General features: G+C 41.9%; 1 protein-coding gene across 4 annotated transcripts in view; it reads left to right on the top strand.

Moving 5' to 3' along the window:
• Rab28 (RAB28, member RAS oncogene family) overlaps positions 1-9,359 on the top strand; it is a 105,657-nt gene extending 96,298 nt beyond the window's left edge. For 3 of the 4 annotated variants that reach the window (XM_023562661.2, XM_013146570.2, XM_003464356.4), the window contains one exon: positions 8,600-9,359. In XM_023562661.2, coding sequence (XP_023418429.1) covers positions 8,600-8,667 — 68 coding nt within the window. In that variant the 3' untranslated portion in view covers positions 8,668-9,359. Of the gene's footprint in view, positions 1-7,379; positions 7,482-8,599 lie in introns of those variants that run through there. The other variant, XM_003464357.5, reaches the window with a different exon arrangement.
• Positions 9,360-13,283: the final 3,924 nt, after the last annotated feature.

Raw genomic sequence — 13,283 nt, forward strand, 5'->3', positions numbered from 1 at the left:
AGTAATGCTTTCATTAGAAGCAAGAAACGAACATTCCCCTTACTGTCTTCCGGGGCACCCTTATTCCATGTAGCTAAACAGGTATAATGATCTTGTTGTATCTTTAAATTCTTTTGCAGTTAGTTTTATGTCATATTCTCATAGTCACACTTTGGATGTGTGTTTATGTGTCAGAGTAACCAGAGGCAATACCAACTGAAAATTGTTACAGTGCAGTGACCAGGACTTAAGTCATTGGGAACACTGGAGGTTCACCACTTTTATTTACTGTCACTCAGACATTCATCTCAGTGTTTTCTATGGGCAGACAGAACAGTCGGCTGTTTTATGCGTTGTAACACCTCCCACTGGGAAAGTAGCTACTTGCCTTTGGCCTAGGAGCATACAAGAAAGGAGCTGCCATGATTAATGCAATCACACAGACTCCTGTGACCTCAGCGCTCAGCTGATTCCTCAGCGTTTTAGCTTCTGTTTCTAAATGATATTGCCTCTGGTTAGTTGGAGAGTCTGTAAATGATTATGAAGCTCCAGTAAGTTATTTACTGATTATGTATTACATATCATAAGCAGTGTAGTGGAGGGCCCGAAGGAGACTTAAATTTGAAATGTAGTCCCTGTCACCAGTGAAGGAATTTATTATGAATGGTATCACATCTAATTCTCATAGTAACTCTCTGGAACAGGAGGCATTTATCAACTTGCATTGTCATAATCCTGAAACTGTGGAAACACTAAGTAACTTGATCACTAAGCCATTGTTGTTAGGTGAGGGAGTCAGTATTGGAGCCCAGATCTGCCCAACACAGGACCTCTACTCTTTTACTCCGCCCTGTGAGAGACAGTGTACTGGGCAGTTTGGCTGCAGTAGAGGAAAACAGCTGAAGGAGTTGCTGGCATGAAAGTACCTGAGTCGAAAAGCTGAGGTTGTATTTTATTTTATTTTATTTTATTTTATTTTTTGTACTGGGGATCGAACTCACGACCTCACACTTGCCAGGCAGGTGGGTATGCCACTGAACTAACTCCCTGGTTTTAGGTTGTAGTTTAGCAACAGAAGAGTGATTTGATTAAAATACCATTTGTATTGCCATAAAAAGAGAATATGAGAACAGATTCTGGGGATATATGAATGTCCAGCTGATTTTGCTCTGACCTTTTGTAAATGGAAAATCCATGTTTAGATAGGGAATTAAGTGAAAGAAGTTTTTAGCTAGAATTAATCTAATGGAGTATTTTTGTGTGTGGTTGGATGGGAGGGAGATAGAGGTAAGGAGCTGGGGTTACTGTTATTGTGAAAAATACCAGAGTCAAGGCAGAAGGGAAAGAAAGGCTGGATTGAAGAGCCATTTAAAGACGAATCTGTAGGTTTGTGGAATGGGTTGCATAACAGGAGATAGAGGTAAGCCTGAGATTCCCTGCCCAGAGGACAGAGGCATCGCCGCAGGCATGGTGGGCTGTGCCTGTGGGGGAAGACGGGCTACACTGAGGAGATTTGAGCCTCAGGGGCAGCACGCAGGTGCAGGGAGCCCTCCAGAGATTCAGCCCAGTGCTAGGCAGGAGCTGGTCACTGAGCTGTGGCCCCAGCCTGTTTTAAACTGAGGCAGAGTCTCACTGAGTTTCACAGAGTCTCACTTGTTCAGTCTGGCCTTGAACTTGTGATCCTTTTGCCTCGGCCTCCCAGCGTTCTGGTATTATAGGTGTGTGTCGTCATGCCTGGCTTCTATTCAACTTTAAGTTTGTTTTTAAATAAAATTTAAAAATCAGATGGAACTTTAGATATTGACTAGATAAACCTTGTGTTTATGGATTAAGATATTGTGAAGACCAAAGAGCTGAAACAACTTACCCAAGCTTCTGCGTGTTATTGGCAGCATTTTCGACTCATCGTGTGGAGGAATAACTTTTCCATTTTAGCTCCTACTGTGTACATTGTACTGTACTTTTTAACATGCTGTGTCTGTGCTTCCTGTGGTAATCTGTGTACACTTAGAGTGCCTATCAATCAAAGTATCCTTTTTTTTTTTTAATTTTTTTTTTTAAATTTTATTTAAGGAGAAAAGAAAAAAAGCAGAGAAAGGGTACAAGTTATACAGATTTGCAGAAAAAAAAATGAACAGTAGGAAATTACTAGTTAATGGATTACATATTGTCATCTTAGAAATAATTGTTCAAGTCACAAAATTAAAGCTTGTAAAGTAGACATTCCATCAATGATACTGCAAACAGTTCTGTTCAATGATCCAATAAAACTCTGTGATATCATTTTCTATCTTATACACTTAAATATACATGCAGTTATATAGTACAGAGCACTTTCTTTTCCTCTCTTTTGTACAATGACTATTACACATTTTGGGTTTCATTGCTCCCATGGTTCTTATTACTTTTTTGGAAGAGAGTAAAACCAAATGTGACATAACAGAACAGAATCGGTCAAGTCAAAAGGGTGGACATAATAGATAATGTGAAAACATAATACAAGGTGATCAACAATGGTTACCATAATGCCTCCCGCTATCTCTAATAGAATTGCCTATATTGTTAGTTACAATACAATTGAACAAAACTGTAAAGAATAAAACCGACAAAACCAAAACATTGGAGACATTGTAGGTCTTCAAAAATAGATAAAAGTCAATGAGAATGGGCGTCATAATGAATCTCATTATCTTCACAGCTGATGCCTAAATTTTCGAACCTGATACTATCCAGCAAAACAGAATGGGGGAACATCAGTTAAAAACCAGATGGTGAGAGTAATACAGGGCTTTAAATCGAGGTAATGGAAAGTCAAAGTGGGTTACTATAATATATCCTGCTATTTTTTTCCTTTAATTAAAAGGATAAAAATAAAAAAGTAAATAATGGAGTGGAGATTGAGATAAAAGAGGGCATAACAACGAAACAGCACAGATCAAAACATAACCATTTAAGCAGAATAGTGTTTCACCACCAGATAATCCTGACCTAAAAGTAGTTACCATATTATCTCTTTCCTTGAAATCCTTGAGTACAACTTCGTATACTGTAGCATTAAGTATATCAAAACAATGTAAAACCATTCAAGAGAATGACAGCATTACAGAGTATTTAGAATCGACTAACAGAAAATGAACAATGGTTTCTGTATAATCTCCTTGTCTTTAAAAGGTTTTTGCTTATACTATCGTACATAATAAAATCCAATAAGATACAACCTATTTAGACCATTGGAGACAGAAGGACAAAAGCTAGATGAGACTTCAAAACAAGATGATACTAAATCAGTATTACCTATTAAGATGTCATTTTCTCCAAAATACCTGTTCCTATCATCCAATCTTCTCTGCCTCATTTCTGTTGAGCTCTTATTCTGTCAGTAGCTGTCAGTTTGTCTTCTTCACTTTGTTCTCTGCTCCATTCGTTGTGGCCTCCATTATTTCTGGATTCTTTGTATTTTTCTTTTTTTAGAATATCCTGCAATACTCTCTGTAGAGTTGAATTGGTGGTTGCAAATTCCCCCAGTTCCTCTTTATCCTGGAAGCACCTTGTTTTTCCATCAATTTCGAGGGACAGTTGTGCAGGATATCTCAATCTTGGCTGGAGATTATTATCTTTCAAAGCTTGAATTATTTCCCCCCAAGCTCTTCGTGATTTGATGGTTTGTGCAGAGAAATCTGCTGTAATTCTGATGGGTGCTCCCTTGTAAGTGGTCTGCTTCTTGTCTCTGACAGCTTTTAATATTCTGTTCTTGTATTGAATTTCTGGAATTTTTATTATTATATGCCTGGGTGTTGCTCTGTTTGGGTTGTAGGTAGCTGGGGTCCTGTATGCCTCATACATCTGAGTATCTTTACCTTTTGCTAAATTAGGAAAATTCTCCTGGATTATTTCTTTGAGTAGCTTTTGTAGTTCATTTGTTTGTGTCCCTACTTCTTCTTTTATGTTCTTAATCCTTAAGTTATGGCTCCTCTTATCATCTTCTTGTCTTTGTATTATTGCTGTTTGTTTCTTTGTTATTTTTAAGAAGTTTTTCATTTCATTCTCCCATATTACAATTCTGCCCTCCAGTTCAGATAGTCTGTCCTTAGTTTCTTTCAAGCTGTTATGCCAGTCTTCGATAGACTTCTTAGTTTCTTGGTAGTCCCTTTGAACCTGCTTCACATATTCTATGCTTTCCCTGTTTTCTCCATCAAACACTTCTCCCCTCTTTTTCTGTTCTTCCATTCCACCATCTGTTTTTTCTTGGGTGGTGCTTAGTATTTCTCTAACTATTTTGCATACTTCTAGCTTCAGGTCGTTGATAACTTCATTCCTGAATTGGTCTATGAGGCTCTCTATATGGCGCCTTATGTGTAATGGTGCGGTGTCTGTTATTGCCTGTTTCTCAGAATTGGGGGCCGAGGAGCCTTTCTTGTTGCTGCCTCTTCCCATATTCTCTGTTCCTTATGTATGCAAGCTTATATGAGAGGCCTAGCTTCTCTCTCTGTCAGCCACAGCCTGATCGAATTGCGCCGGTTAGGTGTTTCCACTCACTGCTGCACACCAGGCAGCCTAAGCGGGGGCCCGCCCCTCCCGGCCTCCGTCAGGCTCTGGGATCTGGGTTGGGCCAGCCTACGGGGTCCGCCGGCAGCGTCACGCAGGCCAGGCACTTTTCACCAATCCCGCCCGACAGGGGAATGTGTGGCTGGAGTCGCCAGCGCGCCCTGCTCCCGCAGGACTGCCCGGGCCCAGAAAGTCCGCTGGAGTCAAACTGTGGTGGAGTGTCAGTTTCTCTCACTCACCTCGGCACAAGTCAGAACATGCCTCCCTGCCTGTCCTGTTTTCGACTCCGTTCACAGACTCCCGTTCTCAGAGTTTCCGTGCGTCTCTCTCCTTGCCGAGCCGATGTAGAGGCAGCCAGCCACCGCGCGGCGGGAAACCCAAATGGCGTGGGGTCCAGCCTCAGCAGCGAGGCTTTTCTGTTCCTGTTTTAGCACCAGGACTGCATTCTGAGTTGGTTTCTCTCAGCCGAGTTCGTTCCTGAGTCAGCAGAGCATAACTCCACCTGCTTATGTCTCTTTAGTCCGCACCATTCCTGGCTTCTGAGCCTAGTTTTCAGAGAGCCTCCGGTAGTTGCTGTTATCTGTCCGCCATGTTCTCCCGGAAGTCAATCAAAGTATCCTTTAATAGTTACACCTCCTTACCCATCTCAAGAACAGAGACACTACTGTTTATCTGAATTTCCGCAGTAAGTAAGTAGTGACTGACTTTGAAGGAGTGGCAGCAGTGGGTGTGTCAGCTTTCACTGTGTGTTTACCCTGCACAAGGTAAACAGTGGCGCTTGTAGTGGTAGATTCTGTCTAGATTAAGGCACAACTGAACAACCGACCAAATTTATTTTAACATCTTCCCAAGAGCTTCCCTGCATTCTGCACACTTTCTCACCCTCATCCCGATGCTGCTTTCTTGCTTATGCTTTGGGTCTCTGCCGCTTCCACGTCTGCCTATAAATGCTCCTGGATGGGACCAGATGGAGCTGCTGTCCCCCGCGCAGCTCCTTTCTCTTAAGGCGTCTTCATTAGTTTTTGCTCCTTTTACCAATAGGAGAAAATAATTGAATATGCTTTCTGGCTCATAAAATGAAGATGGGGGTTTGTAGGAATATTTTCTCTGAAATGGTCAATAAATGGTTTTTAACCAAGCCAACTATTGTGAAACCACCTACCAAATGTTTATGATACAGAAACTGCTCACAGAAAACAAAGTTTGGAATCTAAAGAACCTTCGCTATGGTTTCCAGCTTAGAAACTTTGTACCAGAGTTTATGACAGTTAAAGTCCCCAAAAAAGACACTGCTGTGTTATTTTTAATTTGATAAAATGAATGATGAAAACCCATTATTTATGTTAGTACTTTGATCAAAATATCTGGAGCACACAGGACCCTAACCTGTTTATGATAGGCTTTGAATCAGCATTTTGAAGAGTTAAGGAGTTGCTGATTATGAAAATCCCTTCTCTTCATTGTAACTGGTAGTTTAACAGTCGGATTAAGGAAGTCAGATATTGGTATAGGACATTTTACTGTGGGGCCATCTCATACCTCCCCTGGGGTCACACCTGCTTTTGCTGATACCATCAGGCTATGTGTGGAGTAAATCATGAATCTTGCCTAAAAGTTAACACTCCTGCTAGAGATTTTAAATAGAACCTACCTGAACTTTTACTGTACTTTGATATATCTTAGCAACTTCTTCACTTACTCTCAACTACCTACCAAATACTTATAGATAAATGTCTTCATAAACAACAGCCTCTAGTAAGATGTTTTCAATATGTTGATAAGTTAATGGATGCTGTTATCAAGGCAGGATTTTCTAAAATAAGGCATTTACAATCATATGGAATGTCAAAGAAAGCTTCGAGTAAAAAATGGGGAGCATGTTACTGCTATCATCTGTGTTTGTCTTCTGTGATCTTTTCATCCTAAGAGTTACTGCAATTAAAAGTATGGCAGTGTGGTTTTAATTTTTGTTTAGCAAAATGCTTAAGTATTTGCAAGCAACAACTGTTGTGCTTAATGTATTTCATGATTTTTTTTTATGTGACTTGCAACTACATTTTGAACTTCTTTAATTTAGAAGTATGAAGGTTAGAGTTTGGAGGAATGGGAAAGTGAGCGTCATATGAAATCTTGGACAAGTAAAAGCATTAAGTATGAAAACTGCAAATGAAATATGTCTGCCTCTGATTCTTTCATTCCACTCCCCACTCAAAGATAGGCATCCCTTCCTCTGTGTTCTTGCAGCATGAGCCTGCTCACTAAGTTCTTCTGCCTGTGTACTGATCAGTGGTGGGCCCAGGGCAGCTCGGGAACGGATCCTGTGTAGCTGACCTGGGCACTGTCAGCAGAGGGACTGCACAGAGCTGGGCTTTGGTGATGTTTGTCTGAGGAAATGGAATCAGTGTTTTTCTGTACTTTGGCTATGTTGTCAAAAATAGAACTCATAATTCATCTGGAAAGTTCAATTGGCCTATGTATTTCAGTAATTAAATAGTATTATAAAGAATAATATTTATTGGGCCTCTGTTCCTTTTCTTTCCTTTTCTATGTATGTATTCTGCTGTTTCCTCTGTATCATGTTTAAATGTATATGTCAATTTTCTTTTTTTCTTTTTTTTTTTATAACAAGGATTGAACTCATGTCCGTGTGCTTGCAAGGCAGGCCTCTATGCCACTGAGCTAAATCCCTGGCCAATTTTCGCCATTGATTTCCCTATTGTCTCTTTCTGTTTCTTCTTCTCCTCTACCTCCCCCCCCTTTCTCCCTTTCTCCCTTTCTCCCTTTCTTCCTTCTTATTTCTTCTTCCTCCTCCTTTCTTCTTTCTCCATCTTGTCTTTGATGTCTGAAATTGACAGCATATTGTCAGGGCAGAAATAGTGAAGCACCTGGAAGAAAATCAACATGCCAGCTCTTCCCAGAGTAGAATCTGTTCAGTACAGTAGTGCAGGTATTAATAGATAAATTATTGCAATTTGGGGAGAGAGAGGACTAGTAAATGCTATCTTGTTCTTTATTCTTTATGAATAGAGAAATTCATATGATTATTGTACATTTTTGTCAATTAATATTGCATAAATTCTGTTAGACTTTGAAAAATTGGTTCTTTGCCCAGAGAATTACAAATGAAGTAAGAAATAGTGAACAAATTAAAATAACACTTGAGTTACTTTCAACCATATTTGTCTTTATAGTTGTGCTCATTATGCTTGTAGTGAAGTGGAGAATTGGGGCAGTTATTTCATTATTCATTCTTTACTGTTTTTCCTGAAATAGCCTGGTAATTGAGAGTATTTGAAAAATTTGTCTTGAATTGCCTTTTTTTGTCTGCTTTTATGCAGACTTCGTAAGAATTGAGAGCAGTAAAGTGTTTGTTTTAATTTAAACTATTTCTTAGAGATGAATTTTAGGGCATTTTGCTAAATTTATTGCTTCAGATACTTATATAAGTGTGAATTAGAGGGAAGGAGGAAAACAAAAGTGTCTTTTGTTTAAACTATTTTTAAAACGTGAATATTAGGTTGATTTTCTAAATGCCTTATTGTACCATAATGTTTTAGAGTCATTATTCATAACCCAAATGTGAGCTCTTTGGAAGTAAATTAGGGTCTTAGGAGTGAAGTTTTAGAAACGGGAAAAGTTTTTAAAAACTAGTTTGTTCAAAATATTCGTTTTTTATGTGTGAGCCCTCATGAGCGTTCCCCTCTTTACCGATTCACTGCCGTAAAGATTCTAAGAAAAGTTAGGACTGATATAATGGCTTATAGAAATATTCGTAAGCAGGGGAAAGTCTTCACTTTCACACGAGGCAGTTTTATCTATGAATTAAAACATGTAGGAATGATTAATTTTAACTCTTTTGCTTTAAATTGTAACAATAGCAATTGCCTCCTTTAAAAAAGTCAGACAACCAACAAAGAAATTCAGCTCTTTAATAGTTCTGGTTGATTCTTTTAATAACCACTTCTGCTTCATTGTGATGTTTATCACCAGGAGTTCACCAAAGTTCAGAAAATAAAAATATACTGTAAGTAGCTCTTTTTGATGTCCTGATAACACCCCCCTTTTTTTATGACAGAGGGTGGTGAAGGCAGACATTGTAAACTACAACCAGGATCCCGTGTCAAGGGCTGCCAACCGGCCTAGGAGCTCCATGTGTGCGCTTCAGTGAGGTTTTCCTCCCACCTGCCAGGCTGCCTGCCTCTCCCTCCATGGGCCCGGCTGTCCAGGAACTGGCTGGATCAGTGACTCTTCATCCACCCCTTCATCAGCAAGTATTGCCCAGCACCGCAGGCAGCTCTGGACTGGAAGCATTTCAACGTGGGCACCACGCACTTGAAAATCAAAACGGGACGCCCCTGGTCTGGAATTAGACTGCTTCACTGAGAAAATATGATGCTGGCCCTTTATGTCCTTGCTTCTTTTCCCCGATGTGAGATTTTAAAACCAAATATGAAACTGTCCAAGTCTTCATCATTGCCAGGATATTGCCATTGCACAGTTTAATTTTCTTATCTGAATTCATGTATGTCACACTATGCTTCAGAGTGCAAATACTGAAATAATATATTTTACTTACCGTTACTTAAAGAGGCATTCTTTTGTTGTCTATTCGAGTGAAAACTTAAAAGCTGTATCTAACTGAAAATGCTTGAAATAAGTTGTAACAGAAATATTTTTTCATTTTTAAAAAAGAGGCCTAAATTGTTTATATTATAGTTTATAACTCACAAAGTAGTATTTGATATTGTATTTTTATTACTGTATCATGGTCATTGCATATTGTATTATACTTCGCTTAAATGGCTTTATGAATTTTAATAAATGTTGAGCTGATATTCCAAGTGGGATTTTTCGTACAAACTGCATAAAAGCACACCCAGAGGAGTTTTCACATCTGTTGGGTTACAGTGAATCATACTGTACCTGATGTTCAGATGTTTTGCCTTCACAAATGTATTTCTGTTGCTTTTTCGGGGGGAATTTTCTTTTAGCCCTTTTCCTTTTGGTCACAGGAGAAAAAGCATTTTTGGGTACATGGTGACCCTGGGAGGATTAATATGTCGTCAGTTGCTCTGAGTTGTTAGCTTGTTGCATTGGTCTGCTAGAAATGACCCATAAAACGCAGTGGACGTCAGGGGCCGAGTGCCAGCCACTCCCGTCTTTCCACTCCCCTGCCACCTTATTCCTGTGAAGGGGAAGCTGGGGACCCCCTCCGTCTGCTCCAGGCCCTGCTCCTGGACCCAGCTCTCCCTCCTGTGTGGACCCCAGGTGGGAGAGCCGTGCCTTTTGTCCTTGCCCTAGTCCTGCTGTGTGTGTCTGTGCTGCGGCCCTGGCCCAGCCCGCCTGGTGGCTGCTCTGGCTCTGCTGCACGGACTCAGCATTGCGTGCCGCCTCTGCAGTAGGCCAGGTCTCCTCTCCAGAGCCCGGACACGCTTGGTCGGTTGCTCTCGGGTGGCCAGCACCCCTTCCCGGCGTGAGTCACAGCGGCTGCTTCCTTGCCTTTTATTGTTTTCTACATGCATTCATTGGGGTCAGCTCTGGCTCTTTTCTCTCTCATGCCCTTCGTGGTGCCTGACAAGGTATCTTTTCCCTAACAGGTTTGCTACAGGTATCTTCCTGTGTAGAAACAAATACTTTACAGCTGCAAGGGATTTTAGGAAACTTGCTCCACATCCTTGTGTGGCTAAGCAAACTGAAGTGTGGAGAGGAAAGGTAACTTGCCTGAGCGCATAGATTCTCAGAGATAGACCTGATAGAAATCTAGTAAATTAAAGAAAATACAAACATCATGACTCATGAAGCAGTGGGTCCAATTTCTTAAATTTATATTTAACCCTTGAAAGGCCTTTGAGAGGGTAAGCCTTTCACAGTGGCTCAGTTTACGCTTGGGGCATTCTCCTGGAACATACAAGCTGGGGTCTTCGTGAGAAAATAAAGTTAAATAAGCAAGATTGCAACCCTTGAGGATTTCAGGTTTGCTGCTGCTGCTGCTGCTGCTGCTGTGGTTGATTGAATTCTGCTGTTAAGTTAAATTTGCCCAACTTTTCATTCCTTAAGGGATGAGGCCATGTTCCTTCTTCTCTGCGTGGTGGTCTTCTATTGCTGTGAAAACCGTGGGGCTCTCTAAAGTTCCTCCCCAGGAGTATAGCTACTGCAGTTCTTCGAGGCAGGTCTTCACATGTCCGTACGATTCTCCTAGGGGATTTTCAGTGGAGATGGAAACTTTTTAGTTGTGTTTATGGAGTTAGAGCACAGAATAGGACTGAGTGAGGGCAGGGGAAAGAATGGCCTTGGTCCCCTTGGTTTGTCCTTGTCACATGAACTCTTTTATTTTCATGTCCCCTCTCATAAAGAAAACCAGAGGTCGGAGAACTCTATTGAGTCTGTCTCTGGGTGCGTGTTGGGGCCACACACAGTGCTGCTGAGAGGGAGTAGAAGGGGCTGGTGCTGGTTTTGTCTGCTTTCTAGCTGATGCTGTCCGGAGTGGACCAGGTGGGTAGAAGTGGTTCCGTTGAGTGCCTGGGCCTCTGCTGGCCCACCTTGTTGCACCCTCAGCGTGAGCAGCAGGCAGTCTCTTCCTCCAGCAGGGCCACAGTGAACACGCGGGGCAGTGTACTGCACGAGCAGACTTCACAGTTCCATATTACAACTTTCCCTGTGCCTCGGCTTTTATTTTGGAAACAAAAATGTAGGATTTGTGCTTATTTTACTTTGACTGTCACCTCTACTGTCTACAGTTTTTAATTTAAAAAATTACAAGTCTTTCCATCTAGTTTTAGGTACTTTTTCTCCTGAAGACACATGCTATAAGGTTTCAAACACATTGTGGTCACTTCCTCTGCTTATTGGGCGTTTGAAAAACACAAAAGTCTTCAACTAGAACTGGTTATTGGATGCTGCCTTTCAAGTGCACCCTCTATTATGTGTGGCCAGCCACTCTGGGGTGGTTTTTGGAGTGGCCAAGACGACGCCTGTGACTGCTTTATTATTCAGGGAGGAGGTAAGCCAGGGTGAAGCTGATCACTGAAATGATGAGACGGACCATAATAGTATGCGTGTGATTTGAAAGTAGTTTCTGCTGTAACCTGTGTTAGTGATTACTGTGATGTCTGATGTCCTAAATGGTCGCAAGTGCCAAAGAAAACGGAAGTGCAGCACGACGGGACGCATCCGCCAGGCACCTCCCCACACTCACGTCCCCACTTCTCCCTGCAGTTTACTGACTTCCTGATGCACTGCCTCCCCACCCCCACTGACTTCAATACAGAGAGAAAAGAAATTTCCAGAAAACTCTTTACTCATTGGCTTGGGATGAGAAAGGAGAAAGCTCTAGCAACACTGGCAGCCAGCCCGAGGCCACACAGGAAGAGCCAGATGAGGACGGGGCTGTCCCCACAGGGGCAGAGGTGGAGTGGGGACAAGGTCACAGACCCTCTCAGTGTGTTTGAGCTCTGGATCAAGCGAGTCTTGGATGGTTTAATGGCATGAGTCAATTGTCCTTTATTATTTATATGAATGTTGATTTATTTTATTTTCTGATTACTTTTTGCATAAGCAACTGTTAAGTACTGGGACCAAACTTTACTTGGCACCAAGAACAGAGATTAACAATCTTTGCTCTGCCCTTAAGATCTTGCTCTAGACACATTTGTAACTCATCACAATGTGACCGGACTGTTGCCCACTTCAGTAAAACTAACTGTAAGAAGATGTGGTTTAAGCTGCAAGTGTGGAAAAAGTAAGGATTGTAGATAAGAGGACAGTCAGCAGCGTGACATAATCATTTCGAAAGCACTCCTGGGCGACATCAGTATAAGGGGAGTCTCTGGTCTCCCCAGAGTAGGGGTGTACCTATGAGCCATCTGCATAATCTCCATTCATTAGGTCTGCAGGAGTTCCCAGGGCATTAGCATGCGCTCCCAAGTGATACTAATGCTTTTGGATTGGAATCTGAATTGTAGGGGATTAGGCCAGGGTTGTGTTTCCCCCTTATCCATGTTCCTCTTGGGCAGGATAAATTGCACATTCATTGTGGTCAGGGCATTTGGTGTCATGAAACAGTTGAAGACATATACTTAACCTATATGGAAGCAAAAACGAAGGGTAGTAGGTTGGGTTGGGGGAGCTGGTGTCCTGGCACTTGCTTTGCATCAGCTCATCTGGCCCATACCTTAGATGCCCCTTTAATCCTTAATTGACATGGGATCTTGGGTTGAAGATGAATGGGACTCTTCAGCACCCTGTCTCTCAGCCCCTTCTCATTGTCTGTGACAGACGCCCTTATCCCCTGACACCTGGATAGGTCCAACAGCCTCACCCTCCACGGCAGTCACAATCCACTGCACACACAGCTGTGAGGTGGAGTTTACCCTTGGGTTTGAGTCATTCATTCAAAACTCCTCTGTGGACCCAGAGGACCTTTTGCATCAAAGGCAAGTGAATTCCTCAGGCGACATTCAGAATCCTCTAAAGGCTTTCCCATCCTTTCTTTTAAAGCATCTGTTCTTCCTCAACTCTGGGGGGTACTTTGTTCTAGCAAGGAGGCTCCCACACTCTGTCTTTACAGGGATTTCCTCTGTGAGAAGAGAGGTGTGGGAGACGCCAATTGGAAACCTGCTGCCCACCTGACCATCCAGACTATTTAACCTCTGGCTCAGTTTTCTCATCTGAAAGACTGGAGGATTGGACCACAGTGGGGGGTGGGGGGTGGCTGGGTCCCTTGGATGGGGTGCGGTTCTGTACTCTTAATTGTCAGGGGG

Source organism: Cavia porcellus, unplaced genomic scaffold (assembly GCF_034190915.1).
Source record: "Cavia porcellus strain 051 isolate PalLab524CR breed Dunkin Hartley unplaced genomic scaffold, mCavPor4.1 scaffold_18, whole genome shotgun sequence".
In the NCBI taxonomy this organism is placed as follows: Eukaryota; Metazoa; Chordata; class Mammalia; order Rodentia; family Caviidae; genus Cavia; species Cavia porcellus.